We start from the raw sequence: 15,231 nt of genomic DNA, 5'->3' as shown, positions 1-15,231 counted from the left end.
GGAGTTGCATAAAAACCTCAAAAAAACAAAACAAAATGACACAATATATGAAAAAAGGAATCTGTAACTCATTTATGACAGTCTCTTTCCTCTGAGCTGCTGAATAACACACTTGCTGGGTGACAGAGACAGACAGTGTTTTTTTCTCCTCAATGTTCTTCTCCAGACCGCAAGTGAAGACTTTGTCCTAACTTGGTTAATTGTTGCTGAACACAGACTTATGTTGTTAACAGATTTTTTGGTCTTTGCCACACTGGAGGTCATTGGAGGTCAGTGATGAATTATCATGGCATTTATTTAACACGCAGATTGTACTAACCTTTTAAAACACCAAAGTCACACAGTAACACAAACAAACTAACTGGAGGACCAGCAACTCCTGTGTTCTGTGAGGTAAAATTACTGTTTTTCTTAAATATGTCTGCTTGCTTTGGATAAAGTGATATTTGGCCGAATAATGTCAGTTTCCCATCAGAAAAGGTTGTCTGAAAGTGGCTAAAATACATTTTACTCTACATCAGTACTCTTGCTGCCCCTCCACCAACTAGGGGGATGACAACCACCAACCTCCAAAAAAAAATTGTGGTTAGTGTTAAAAATACGCCAATGAGCCAGAGTCTGACTATGAACAAAGATGTACAAAAACAGTACCAAAAACAAAGCCAAAATATCCCTGATACGAGCGCAGCCATCTTCCACCGTGCGGCATCATTCGGAGCCAGAGTATCGATCAGGGTTGGAGTTGCAGTCTTGCCTCAGCCAGCCGACTTAATCGCCAAGAGGGCTCCGCTGTCAGAAATGATGTGAAACCCCCGTTTTTCATAGAGTAGCATCAAATGACTGATTAAAACCAAACTTGTCAGAAAAATGAACATTTGAACAGATGTCAGTGTGACAAGAGCTACCTAAAATGAGAGAAACCATCTTTGGGAAAAGTTTATTTGACATGCACTTGCAGTATAGGTCACAGGTCCCACCCCCTCCATGTTAGCAGATGGGACATGAGCCAAACAAAAGAAATTGGCCATCCATCAAGGGGTGATTGACATGCTTTGGCTCCATTTTTGGATAGCTGTCATGTCGTCCATCTTTATATATGTCGATGTGTTGGATTGGGTGAGATGTTGACCCAAAAAAATGCAAATTCAGTCATTATCTATTCACCCTCATGCCAGCTGATGGTCGTGTTTAATGCTGTAAGTCCACAAAACACTCCTGGAGTGTCACAGGAAAACAGAGCAGGAGAATCTCCCAGACAACCGACGTGAACAATGACCAGTTTTCAAACATCAAAAACAACATAAAATGCCTCCATACTGATCGTCAGGTGTAATTCAAGTCTCCTAAAGCCCCAACATGCCAAGTTGACTAAAAAAATGTTGACACCATGTTTTTAGCCTGAATCTTCACTATAAGATCCACACTCACATGCACATGCACACTGAACTGGGTTTGTGTGTTGTGGCGGTGTGCAAACGGCATGTCAGGACTTTGATTATGCCAGACGAGCAGGATGGAGGCATTTTGTGTTTTGTTTTCCACTAGTTTTAGCTTGGTGTAAATAGGAAACTGGCGGCTGAATGTATACTGTATGTCAAGTAACAGCATTTATGATGTATGTCAGTCAGTCAGTGGTGTGATAAAATAGGAAAAGAAAAAGACAAGAAAAATTCATACATGTATTTATATAATTATTTGCATATATACAGTTTCTCACCCAGAACTAGAGAGACAGGCCTGTGAAAGACTGATGAAAAACCACATATGTACCACTTCTCTCTTTGTTTTCCTCTCTCATTCAGTCTTTCTTGTTCTCATTCACTTTCAGATGCTCATTCACATTCTCGCTCTCTCACTCTCACTCTACACTCACAGACTCTCTCTTTCACACACACACACACACACACATGCAGCCCATGAACAGACACACCAGCCATCAGTTGTTATGCACAAGAGGTCTGGTGACTCAGTGGGAGTCTAGCTCAGTGCTGTCGTCCCCAGTGTGTTGTGACACAGCACATTAGAACAATGATATGACCCCTTTCATACGACCACGCACACACAGGCACACGCGCAGACACACCTCTTATTTGTTCCCCTGCCAAAACCTTTTACACGTACTATTTCCCTCTGATCTGTGGTAATTAGGTAAAGGGAGAGGAACAGGGCGAAATAAAATTTTACAACACTTTCATTCTCCCTCATCAACCAGAGTCGTATATCTTTTTTTTTTTGTCCTTTTAGTCCATCCCAAGAGTCCAAAGGTTAAAAAAAAAAACTCATCTGTCTCCCTTACTTTACTCTGTGACCTTAAACCCAATGTTCTTACCAGCATTCAGTCACCAGTCCACTACAACACAGAGATGAAAACATCTGCTCGCCCCTCCTCAGCAGAGGATGGTTAAGTGACTTCTTTATAGTCGTTTCATGATTGTTTATTATTACGTTTCCCAACATCAAACAGCGCGCCTCTCAAATCTGAAATGATTCAACGGTTCAATATGAAAAATCATATTTTTTTGGAATTTAATACAATGTTTTCCAGATACAACAATTGGGCAATTTCTTCTCTTTACAAACAAAGGGTGACTCCATCTGGGTTCTTTTTCTTTTTTTTTTGTTTTAAAGGAAATGCCCACTTAGCCGTTAGCCAAAAAGGAGTGATGTATGTTAGATGATGCTGATGCTCGCCCTAAGTTAACTCAACAAAATATGATAGCAACACGCTTGCTTTTGCTCCCATTTTTCATGAGTTGATGCAGTATTGCATTCACTTTACTGCACTGTTGTATTGAATAGAGAGCTTAGCCAGAAGGCAAAACTCTCGATCTACCGGTCAGTCTTCGCTCCTACTCTCACCTATGGTCATGGATCCCCCAGTCAGAGCTGGCTAATGTAGCTTGGGAAAGGGATGTCTGGGGTCCCTTGCTGGAACTATTACTTGCGAGTCACGACCCGATTTCGGTAAGTGGTTGAAGATGGATGGATGGCTGACACATCCGTGAAGGCCCATTAATGCTGATACAGGTTTTGGAGCAACATATGCCGCCATCCAGACAATGTCTTTCTTCAGAGACAACCCTGCTGATTTCAGCAAGACAATGCCAAGACTAATTCTGGTATGTGTTACATACTAGCTTCATACTTAGAGAGTGCAGCTACTAGACTGACCTGCCTGCAGTCCAGACCTGTCTCCCATTGAAAATATGTGGTACAACAGAGCCCTGGACTGTTGAGCACTTAAAGTAAGCAAGAATGAGAAAGAATTTCAATTTCAAAACTTCAACAATTAGTTTCCTCAGTTCCCAAACGCTTGTTGAGTGATGCAACACAGTGGTAAACATGCCCCTATCCCAACTTTTTGGAATGTGTTGCAGGCATCAAATTCAGAATGAGTGTATATTTACACAAAAGTTAATCAGTTTGGACATTAAGTATCTTGTCTTTTTGCTCTATTTAATTTAATATAGGAAGAAAAGGATTTGCAAATCATTGCATTGTTTTTCTTTTTACTTTTTACACAATGTCCCAGGTTTTTGAGAATTGTACAAACTTCAACTAAAATTTGAATGTTGAGATTTGACTACGTAAGGAACACTACTGGGAAGCTACAGAATTATTGTATGAAACAAATGTAAATAAAATGATGGACCCACGCTTAAAATGCTGTCGAAGGAATTAGGTTATTAGCAATTATTAAAGTTTTCCAGGTTCCTCCGGCTTCTCTTTCTTCTTGACAACTGAGAGATTCATCCTGATAAGAGCTGAATAAGTGAGGGAGGAGGAAAAAAGAGAAAAAAGGAGCCGTATTTTGAAAAGCAGTGAAACTCTGCTGCTCATTTACTTTCCCCTTCCCAGCATATGCTTCTCGCGTCTTTTATTTTGGTTGAGATTTGTGTATTAAGGAGTTCTGGATGACTTGCTGTGTATTATTCCACCCCAGGAGCTTTGAAGGTGCAAGGACTGGCTGCACGTAAGGTCACCACAGGATCTCCCCTTAATAGTTGCAAGCTGTTGGCAGGATTTGGAGAGGCAGGGAGGAGCGGAGGCAAGGGTATATGCAGTATGCCTTCCTGAGGGTTGCCTGCGCAAGAACCTTTTTGTAGGTCCCCCCCCCCCCCCTAGTTTGGAAGGAATTCCTTTCTTGGATGCTGGAAGCAGTGCGCAGAGGGCACCGATTATATAGTTATACGGCTTGGCCTCTCTGAAACAACGTGCCTGTAGGTTTTTCTGTCTGCGTTGGTGGTGGGGTCTTGGGTAAGCGCTGAGATCCCTCCCAGTCCTTCGCCCTGTTTACAGCTCTCAGTCTGGCTCAAGTATGCACAATACGTGACTTGCTATGTGTCACGACTGATGTTTGTGTCTAAGCTGATGGTCCGTGATAGCCACCGTTGCCGCAGCTGACCACTTAACCCCTCTGTTTCTGGTGGTGATTCATGTACACAAAACCTTTCCAAAATAACAACTGAAATTCCATTTTTCCTCTCTGGGTTTCTTGGCTGCTATTTAGTCCTATATATTTCACATAAATCACATTTCAGCAGACAATCTTTTGGAGCTATTACAGATAGATAGATAGATAGATAGATAGATAGATAGATAGATAGATAGATAGATATAGACAGTATTTTTCAGTGGTGAATAGTATTTTTTTTCCCCCTGTATTCTGCCTTAACATGTTCTACTTTAAATATTCACTTAACTGGATGCCAAAAGCACATGCCGTCAACAGCTCTTTATTTTTTAAATGTCTGAGGGCAGCTAAGGTGACTTTATTTCCCTGTTGCCGCGGCTCTGCCAGGGCAGTTAAGGAGGAGGAAGGGGCCCGAGGCACCCGTACGAACAGTAGCAGGATTTCTTGGTTATGGCATTGCATGGCATTCTGTTTTTTTTGTCAAGCCACTGCAATGCAATGCTTATGGCTGATAATTAAATAAGTTGCAGCATGCCAAAGCTTCCAAAATGCATCTGAGGGGGAGGAAGGATAATGTGGAGAAAGGAGCGGGGCTTTTCTACACAGCTGAGCGAAGGTAGTTACACACCGGGGAGGGGAGAGGCGGAGGGGGGCACACACTCCCCACAGTTTTTAAGAGTTTTGGGTATTTGCTGATGTGCTTGCACTTATTTTGCCAAACTCAGTAATGTGATTTTTTGCTCCTTAGTTGTTTTTTCTCCCTCCTAATCTTTACCATTAAAACTCATTCTGTTCCTTTCTGCCTCTTTCATTTAGATAATTATATATAATTTATTTTCCTCAAAGATTATCACATTTGTCTCAGTGGTTCCAGTGGCTGATGTATTTGACAGTTGATTTTAACTGTTGTGACACACCAAGTGACAAAGCTGTCATGCAAAGCTGTTTGGAATCTTAAGACTAAAAATGCATGACCTGGTCAAAGCACAGCTGACTGTTTGGGTTCTATGTTTCCGTTTGCTTTGCAGTGCATTGTGTTGCGGTTTGCTCTCAAAGTTTTGTGGAAAGAGGTTATTACACTTTAAAGGGAAATGCATGAATTTGTCTGCATGAAAGAAACAAGAGTTTACTGATGCTATCATGCTGACCTTTATTTCACTTCTTTAAATCAGTTCCTTCCTCAGTTATTGATATTAATTGCCAGTAATTGTGGGGCAGGGAGGCATGAACTTGTTTTGGCCTCTGAAGGGGGCACGGCAAAAAAGTTTGGGAACCACTGGGCTAGGGTTAATTTAATATATTTTGAAAATCCCGTGCTGACTGAAGAAACGGCCGTATAAGTCATCTGTGCAGCTTATTATGAGCTATATATACGTTTATTGTTTGGCAGCGACCTCTAGTGACGGGAGCCGTATAAAGAGCAAGATAGTCCGCATATGGATGGAGGAGTTTGGGGTAGATGAATGAGTCAAACAAAAACAAGACGTGAAAGAGATGGGGGTTCATGTCCCATGTAAAATCATGTCATCTTTGACTTATTTTAAAATTAATATTACTATACAACTTAAGTAAGTCATGTAACATAACGTTAACATACTTTGTAATTTTAATGATCTTTCCCTAAACCTAGTCACGTAGTTTTGGTGCCTAAACCTAAGCAGTAATTTTGATGCTGAAACCTAACCAAGAAGTTTTGTTGCCTTAAACTAACCAAGTAGTTTTGGCTCCCAAACCTAACCCAACCAAACTGTGACCATTTCAATATGTTAACTGTGTTTAACATCATGTCATGTGACTTTCATTAATGTGACTTATGTAACTTACGCAAAGCAACATACTTATTTGAACCTAAACCACGTTTTCTTCCTAAACCTAACCAAGAAATTTTGGTGCCTCACCATAACAAAGAACCAAATTGTGACTGTTTGGTGTGACAATTTGTTATTTTGGAAGTCACTGGCAGTCTACCTGTCCTGTCATATATGTGTGAGGATATGTTGATTTTGAAGACAGACAAAAATGTTGCTAGTTATAACTCACTCTAATAGCGGCTGTTGCTTGCTAGTGAACAGTGTGTTACACTTCCCTAGATCAGCCAATTCCCCTTTACCCGGGCCTGTGCCCCTTGCACACCTTCTTCCCTTTAAGCGCAGGCTGACACGCACAGACTGCACACTCAGAAATGAGACGAACTCTGTGTTATTTTGACCTGTTCCTGAGATGGAAGGATGGGGCTCTGACAAGGTCTGCGTTCTTCAGAGGGGCTTTCATGTTCCTGTTAGTGGGTGTCCTCCCCCCAGCCCTCCACACGCCCTGGGACACGGGGCAGCATGAGGGCCCCCAGGCCCACAAGGCCAGCCAGTCCCATTTCCCAGCCACCCCGCCAGAACCTCAAGTCAGGGCCAGATGTGGCAGCTGTCCCAGCCACCCTTGAGGTCAAGGTCAAAGGAAACCATGTCAAATTTGCCACCCACCATCATTTTCTAGATAGAGAGATAAACAGAACTGGCCTTGGAAGGGAAGTGGGGAATAGAAGGGGGGTAGGAGGGGTAGTGGGTTTTTTTGCTGCAAGAGAGAGAAGTAATAAAGCAAGGTAAAGTGAGGAAGAGACACTAAAAGGAGACAAGGTGAAAGTGTGAAACTGAGAGATAGTGTAATTAAACTGAGAAAGAGTCAGGTGGGATCGAGGAGCCCTGTGTTCTTGGCTTCAAAACGCCACAGAGGAAACACTGCTCATGCGGTTGACAGCTGTTTCTGAAGTGTGTCCGGCCCTGGGCTTGTAAAGTCGTCACATGCAGGCCTCATTTTCTCAGAGGAGTCTGGGCACTGCCCACCTGGCCCTCACATTAGGAACACCCCCCACACAAACAACTTACTTTATACTCCATTTCAAAGGGGAGCCTGCGTCACTGCTCCTCAGTGACTAGCATGCTCCCCCTTGTCATTCCACAGACCTGCTGTCTACAAATCACTGACTCTCACAAACTGTTGGTGCTGTTTCCTGTGTGTTGCGTTTACCACCAACTATAACATTTTACACTGACAGCCAAAGCAAAATGTGAGTCTAATTTCAAGATGTACTTTTACTTAAAAAGACAATAAGACTTTAAAATCTTGGTGAAAATGAGATTTTATATTATATTTTCCCTTTGCAACACAGTGCTCTTACAGTTTCCTTGCCCTAAACAATTTATTTAAAGAAATAAAAACAATAAACTTATGGGGCTTTTCCATTGGCATTTTTGGCCACACCAAGTCAAACCATGCCTCGCTGATTTGCCTTACCTTGCTGTGGTAAAGTCTAGCCGCCTGCGGCCAACTCCTCAAACAAGTGTGTGTCACCAGACTCTACTCGTTCCTGTGTAAAAAGACCATGTAACAAGGCATTTTTAATAGCGTCTTTGTGTTGATCTCTCAATACTTTTGTAGCTTCTAACTGAATCTCTGTGGTTTGAACCACCACCTATGTCACTGTTTGTACTTTAAGATATCTGCTTTATTTTCTTGTTTCATGTGCGCTTTCATCCAGATAGGAGTCTTGTTAAGTCACTGATGATGAAAATGCGACATTTCCTGATTTTGCTGCTTCATGATAAAAACATTTAAAGAACAAAGTGACGGGGACTTTTATTGTGAAGAATTAACAGAAAATTAAGTTAAGAAATTTAGTGTTTTTTCACCCATTTACAGCTGCTCGACTTGAGCTAAGCTCATTTTCAGTTAAGACACCCTCAAGCAAGTAGCCTTGTTGTAATGATGTAGATCCCCGATGGGCTGATGCATGAGTCAACAAGACAAGTCAAACCAACATGTGTATGGAAAAGGAGTATTAGAGAACTGTCTCTTATTGGAAGATTTTCTGAGCTGAGGAACTTGTTTAATGTTGCTCAGAATCTTCCTGTAGCTGGAAACACAAGAATCTTCAGGCACATGTGAAAGTTAATCTAGGTTTAAAGGGATCTGCCCCTTTCAAGAAATTTCAGAATTTTTCTGTGAAAATCAGCAAAACACAAAAACAATTAGCCTTAAGCAACCTCATACAACCTCACAATGTGCTTACTATTAATATTTAGCACAGCAAGATGAATTTGGATTTTCATCTTAAGTCAGTTTGACTTTGAAGCTCCCTGAGTCAGCTTCAAAGTCCAGCACTTTGACGCTGATGTTGTGCATTGTAATAGGCACTATTGTTATGAATACATCTTTTAGTGGATAGAAAATTCTAATTCCTTTCTGATTCTTTGCTAATGCATTTAGTAATTACCTGAATAACCCTCCCAGATAGTATGAGCTCATGATGCAATTTATTTGATGGCATTACAGTAGTAGTCTCTGTAATTATACTGCAGCTACTCCATATTCAGATAATAGCACCATGACCCTCCCCTGGAAACGACTCCTCCCACAGCAGCCAGACAGCTTTCACTAATAGCATTGAACTAATAGCTGTCTTTGGCAAGAGGCGTGCTGTCAGCTAAGTATCCATGTTGGTCACAGTGGCCAGTATTGTTGTTACATTTGCATTGTATACAGAGATCCATTGTGCAAAAAAGGCAGCACCACTCAGCCCCAACAAGAAAAGGCGACACCGGCCGCAAGCCGCCACAAATTGATCTGATAAGCCACCAGGACACAAATACAGACATGCCCTTGGTCTGCTGCCTGCCTTCCATGACTTGGACCACATGTGTTCCTTGTTTGGCCCGGAGAAGGGGGACACATTTTGTGTACCCAAACAGCTGAAGCAGGCCCCCCGAGAGGCGAGCAGACAAGGCAGTAGCAGCTGGTGCTGGTGACGCACTGCCAACGTTATCCAGTGACGTCAAACGCCGGGGGCAATGGCCACTGATCTTCCGGTTCTATTTTCACCTACACTATTTCACTTTGACATCAGACTATCAGGGAAATAACTATCAATTATCAATTTCTCTGATATTCTGAGATTGGGTCTGAAACAAAAAAAAGTTAACCTGCATGACATTGTCACATACATTACACTTAACATGAGAAGATATGTTGCTTTTCGTTGGCTGGCAGATGACCATTATTTTCTTGTAACTGCACACCTCATTAGATTAATACAATAATACTGAACAGTTCAGATAGCAACAGGAAGGGCACTGTGAACAGTTGAGCCCCAAGTTTTGGTACACTTTGTACAATGAGTTTGTGTACCCAATACAAATGATCTAATGAGAACCATGCCAATTTGATTTCAAATCTGTTTGATATTTGCAAGAATCTGGTCTACATCAGCTACGACAAGAGAGAAATGGGTGAGCTAACTTGTGTGTGTGTGTGTGTGTGGGTGGGGGGGGGTACAGCTAGCAAAGAAAGGGATGGAAAGAGCTAGGTGATGTGCATGTTCACTGGAAACAGACTGTTATATATATATATATTACAAATATAGTAAAACTGCGAGTTAAAATAATAGCAATGTTGCAAAAAACATTAGTTCATACTTTGTAAAAAAAACCCTGATCACACAGCAGCGGTTTGCTTCACGGGTTATACACCTTTTAGGGTGGTATCTTTTACTTGTCAACTTCTTATCTACTTGCTACAGCACTTTTTAATGGTGGCACCAGTACATCAAGTTGAAAAAAAATATAGATTTTATGAGTCTGTCCTCCTAAAACAACAGAGTAAAAATTTAAAAGTCCCCTAACCTTGGCAAAGTAGTCATTTCAGCTTAAACCATGGCCTTTCCTTAACCCTAACTAAGGGTTGGTTCATACCAGCCTGGTTGAACAGAAACCTCGAGCAGCTTCTTGGTGTGGTTTGTTTGCATTTACAACGCCAGACTTCAACTCTGATTTGGACCATATAAACGCTCTCTAATTCGCCTTGAAGGGATGGTCTTGGACCAGCGTCAAGTGGATTCTGGAATGATTCATTTCTGGTGTGAACACCGCTCCAAGCATATGTTTGTATGTGTCCTTTCATTGGTTAAAAGATGTTTTCTCTTCCTGTTTTTATGACTGGTGAATCAGTAGCATGTTTGCTACTAAATGTGGACTAGCAGGGGACAAACCTGGACTCAATATGAAGTGAGAAATGCTTGCATCATCAAATTGCTCCAGATCAACACTGACCTGAATTCAACATGAAATATTTGGTATTTTTGGAAATTTGGAATCTTGACTAAGAATCTAAAAGTCTTGCTGTAGGTTTGAGCCAATGAACCATTGGCATTTACATTTTCTGAATGTGAGTATCTTATTCTGTCCTTCCCAGGTGATTCCGTTCCCCATGTCCTGCGACATACGGGATGAGTGCTCCTGTCGGGATCCAAACGCCATAGAGAACAGAAAAGATGAACACGTCCATTCCCTGGGGTGACCAACCTGAGCGGGGACCTCTGTTCAACGTCCCAGGACCCTTGCTCCAACACAACACAGCCAGAGCGGCCGAGGCAGACCCCCCCTCCTTCATCCTCCTCTCGGCCTCCAATTTCCTGCACATGCTGCTTAACAGGCATACCTCTCCATCCATACTGCAACCCCGACCAGCTGAAATGCCTCCGCCTCCTCATCACAGAAAGATCTAGAATAGAGGCTGGGACTCATGAGACTCCACAGAAAACTTCATTTCTCAGCTAAAAGGAAAGTAACCCTGCAATATCATCATTTAAAAAACATATATAGCAAGGAGAAAAAAATAACATGAAACAGACTTTTTTTTGAAAGAATAAGAAAACAAACAAACAAACAAACAAAAAAACATAACCAAGCCTAGGTAGCATGCCTTTTGTTCAGTTTTGTGCTGGCTTCAGTGTCTATTTTAGTGACCTTGCTCTACAATCACATGATTGAACCAAAGGTAAATCAAAATGTGCAAGTGGGGGATTGTGTTGATGTTGGCTCTGTGTTTTTGCAAATATGAAGGAAATCAAATGTTAAAAATAATCCTCAGACACTTTGAAGGCATGTAAAACACATTTTTTGGAGGGGCTAGAAGTTTGTGCTTATATCATTCCTGGTTTCAAACTGGTCAGACATTCTGTATCTCGATGTCCTTTTCAGTAAAGTGTGTTTCTTCATAGGCACATCAGAGGTTATTCCTAGCTTGGTGGGGAATGAGACAGCCATATTTGTTAAGTTTCAAACCACAAAAGCCAAAATAAGATGCACAAACACACACAAAAAAGTCAACTAATCCATAGACACAATTTCCTAAGACAATTTTATACTTAGAGCAAAATCCTGAATGCATAATTAAAACATTTTTAGCATGGCTTCTTGCTACTGTGTTTGCTGCTACTTGCCATCTTCACGTCACAATATCTAATAGGGTTAGACAGCTTTTGTCTGCCTTGCTGCTTACAGTACCTCTTTATAGCATTCATCCACGCTTGCATGTTAGTCCGTGATACGTTCAGAGAATACATGTTGACAGCACCACATATGAAATGCACTAAGAACTTTAAAAAAAAAAAAAAAAAACCCAGAACCTCACTTGTCATTCCCGTTCAACCCAGCCGCCAGAGCAGAATACATCATACATTGACCACGACTTAAAGAATGTCATCGATAACACCTCACTTCAGGTTGGCTTGATTTTAGTTTCAGTTTCAACTCCTCCCTCACGGCGCTTGATAAGAGCTTTTCTTGCCTCAAGTGCCGATTCAAAACGTTCAAACTGAAAGTAAAACGATCCCAGCCCTGTTCAGAATGTAGTCAATGCTTGTCAGGAGTCTGTGGCTTCTTTTGATCGCACAGTTCTGCATAGCACAGTCTCACACACACAAGAGTACAGAAATAAAGGGCTGGATATAGGCCATGGCTCTTAGTGAGAACGAGTGTAGATGGAAGGAGACCACATCTGACACACACACACACACACACACACACACACACACACACATCTCTCATTCTCTCCCCTCCGAGTAGTATTGAACGCTCAGCTGTAGCTCTGCAGGCAACAACGTACAACCCCAATTCCAAAAAAGTTGGAACATTTTGTGAAACGTTTGTGAAAACAGAATGCAATGTTTTGCAAAAACTCTCATTCGATTGAATACATTACAAAGACAAGATATCTAATGTTCAAACTCATTAACTTTGTTGTTTTTTCTAAACATATACTCATTCTGAATACGATGCCTGCAACATGTTTCAGATACTCAGTAAGCCTTTGGGAACTGAGGACACTAATTGTTGAAGTTTTGAAAGCGAAATTCTTTCTCATTCTTGCTTGATATACGACTTCAATTGCTCAACAGTCCAGAGCCTCCATTGTTGTGTTTTGTGCTTCATAATGCATCACATATTTTCAAGGGGAGACAGGTCTGGGCTGCAGGCAGACTAGTCTAGTCCCCGAACTCTTTTACTACTAAGCCACACTGCTGTAACACGTGCAGAATGTGTCTTGGCGTTGTCTTGCTGAAATAAGCAGGGACGTCTCTGAAGAAGATGTTGTCTGGATGGCAGCATATGTTGCACCAAAACCTGTGTGCAGCTTTCAGCATTAGCCGTGCAATGGGCACAAACACACCGACATACCATCACAGATGCAGAAGTTAGCATTAGCTCCTCTTTAGCCTGGAGGTCATGACATCCACGATTTCCAAAAAACAGGCTGCAGCATCCATCATCCCGTCCATGCTTGTGAATGACTGAGGCTTTTGAGGATGCCCCTTTTCACACTGTTTACCTGTGGAATGCCACAACTTTCCAAGTCTTTTGTTGCCCTTTTCCAAACTTTTTTGGAACGTGTTGCAGACATCAAATTCAGAATTAGTGTATATTTACAAAAAAAACTATGAATTTTATCCATTTGAAGATTTAAGAGCTTGTCTTTGCACTGTATTCAATTGAATACAAGGTTTTGCAAATCCTTGCATTCTGTTATTGTCAAAGTTTTACACAGCATCATTACTTTTTCTGGGTTAGGGTTGTACATGAAAATGACATTTGGATGTATATGTCAGCACAGCATTTTGCAGTCACACCATAATCAAAGGTCCCTAAGATTCTCTGCTGGGTCTCGTGTTTAAGTCATTAAGTTAAACGTTTGTCTCTGCAGTAAAAAGTGCACTTCTGATCAGCACTTTTCAGTATTGTGAACTCGGGTCTCCGTCCCCACCAATTTACTCCTTTAGATTATATGGCTGCTACAATAGCTTTGTATTTTGTTACTCTTCATTCCAGACACACTAGTTTTTTTTTCTCTCATGCACATTTGATAATGAAGGCTGCTTGGCGTATTGGTCCAAATTACTGCTGCTCTTATTTGGCTGCAACCATAGTCGTGGTTACAATCAGCATGATTATGCCTTTTCATTTCATTTGGGCCAATGGCACAGTCCCTCTGACTCATATAGGCTGCTATAGCATTCCAGATCATTCTCATAAATCACATAAAGTGGCAATGTAAGACCAATTTCATGTCATTTTTGAAATCCAATGTTAGTGAAGAACAAAGACAAAACATGCAGAGAAAGTGAGAAGGTATTATTTTCCACCAAATACAAAGAAAAAATATGTAAATATTACTATATGTTCTTGATGGACAGGAGCGTTGAAAAATGTTTTTAGGTTTTTTTGTTTTCATGTATTTCATTTTTTACAAAATGTCATATTTAATCAGTGTTTGTATTATTGACCTCAGTTACTGCACTTTTTTTAGTTTTCCATGTAAGAAGAAAAAGTATATCTTTCAAAAAAAAATGTTTAGAAGCTGCTATTGTCAGAATGGTGATCTGAAACAAACTGTATGATATTCGGTCGTTTGACTCCCTGTGTTGCTATTAGCTTTTCCTGTCATTCATTTTACTTTTTTGTATCTATCCATAGATACTCCTCTCCAACCTAAACTGACTTTGCATTCAATGTTATCAATGATGTAGGGAGGTATTGTCGCTATGAACTGTTATATTCATCCATCCATCATCCGTACAGGCCTCAAACCACCCTCCAAAATAGGGTCAAGGCATATTTTTGTCACATATTTAAGGTGTTTGTGTGATACATCATCTTAGGTTAAAGGTGTAAATTTTTGCAGAGAAACCAAGAGATGTCAAAGGGGAAGGGAAGGAGCTTAAATGAAGGAATTCCCATTAAAAAAGGGACTCTTGAAAGACTTTGTAACTTTTTGTAAGGACGTTGTAAAGGCTACATCATCTTCAAAGATCGCATTTAACACTTTTTACAAAAAAAAAAAAAATATATATATATAGCCCTGGTTTTAAAAAAAAAGACTTGTATTATGTTGATATTATCAAATTATATGTAATATTAGTACTCCAGATACTGCTGCTTTACGTAGAACTGTTACCAGTGAGGAGACTGGAGACTGACCTGCAATCACTACACTATGCCGACGACATGCAGTACTGTGGTTCATCATCCGTCATTTTGAGGTCACTGGAAAGCCATTCAAGCCGTCTTCGAATGGACGAATCCAAAACCTTTCGCGTTTGGATCCTTCCCTTCATTCTGTAACACGACCCGTTGTCGCTTTCGCGCACTCTGACTAGCTTAGAAGCATCCTCCCGGATACCAAAACAGCTGATCCGTCGGAAAGGCCACAGAATGTGACCGCGCGTCAACTTGAAAAAAAAAAAAAAAAACATATTCTTTGATATTGGAGAAGGTACCCACATAAGCCATAGCTAACAAAGATATTCATGGAAGGAAGTATAAGATTACGCATTGGATGAGGACATCACCTCTCTACTGTAGTCATCACAGGATCCCTTGCTGTACCTCATGCCTGTAATGTTTGCTGCTTCTATATTTTTGGTATTTTAGTGACATTTTTGCGTCTCATAACAATGGTGTAAATAGTAGAACTATTTATTGAGAGTGTTATAC

The 15,231-nt window shown here is 40.9% G+C and overlaps 1 protein-coding gene across 1 annotated transcript in view; it reads left to right on the top strand.

The window, feature by feature from the left end:
• Positions 1-13,255, top strand: part of pappaa (pregnancy-associated plasma protein A, pappalysin 1a) — a 119,048-nt gene extending 105,793 nt beyond the window's left edge. The window contains exon 22 of the mRNA XM_084745800.1: positions 10,652-13,255. Coding sequence (XP_084601926.1) covers positions 10,652-10,756 — 105 coding nt within the window. The 3' untranslated portion in view covers positions 10,757-13,255. The remainder of the gene's footprint in view (positions 1-10,651) is intronic.
• Positions 13,256-15,231: the final 1,976 nt, after the last annotated feature.

This window comes from Lutjanus erythropterus, chromosome 20, assembly GCF_056507025.1.
Source record: "Lutjanus erythropterus isolate fLutEry1 chromosome 20, fLutEry1.hap2, whole genome shotgun sequence".
In the NCBI taxonomy this organism is placed as follows: domain Eukaryota; kingdom Metazoa; phylum Chordata; class Actinopteri; order Lutjaniformes; family Lutjanidae; genus Lutjanus; species Lutjanus erythropterus.
Note: the sequence above shows the minus strand (reverse complement) of the source record. Positions and strands in the feature narration are given on the sequence as shown.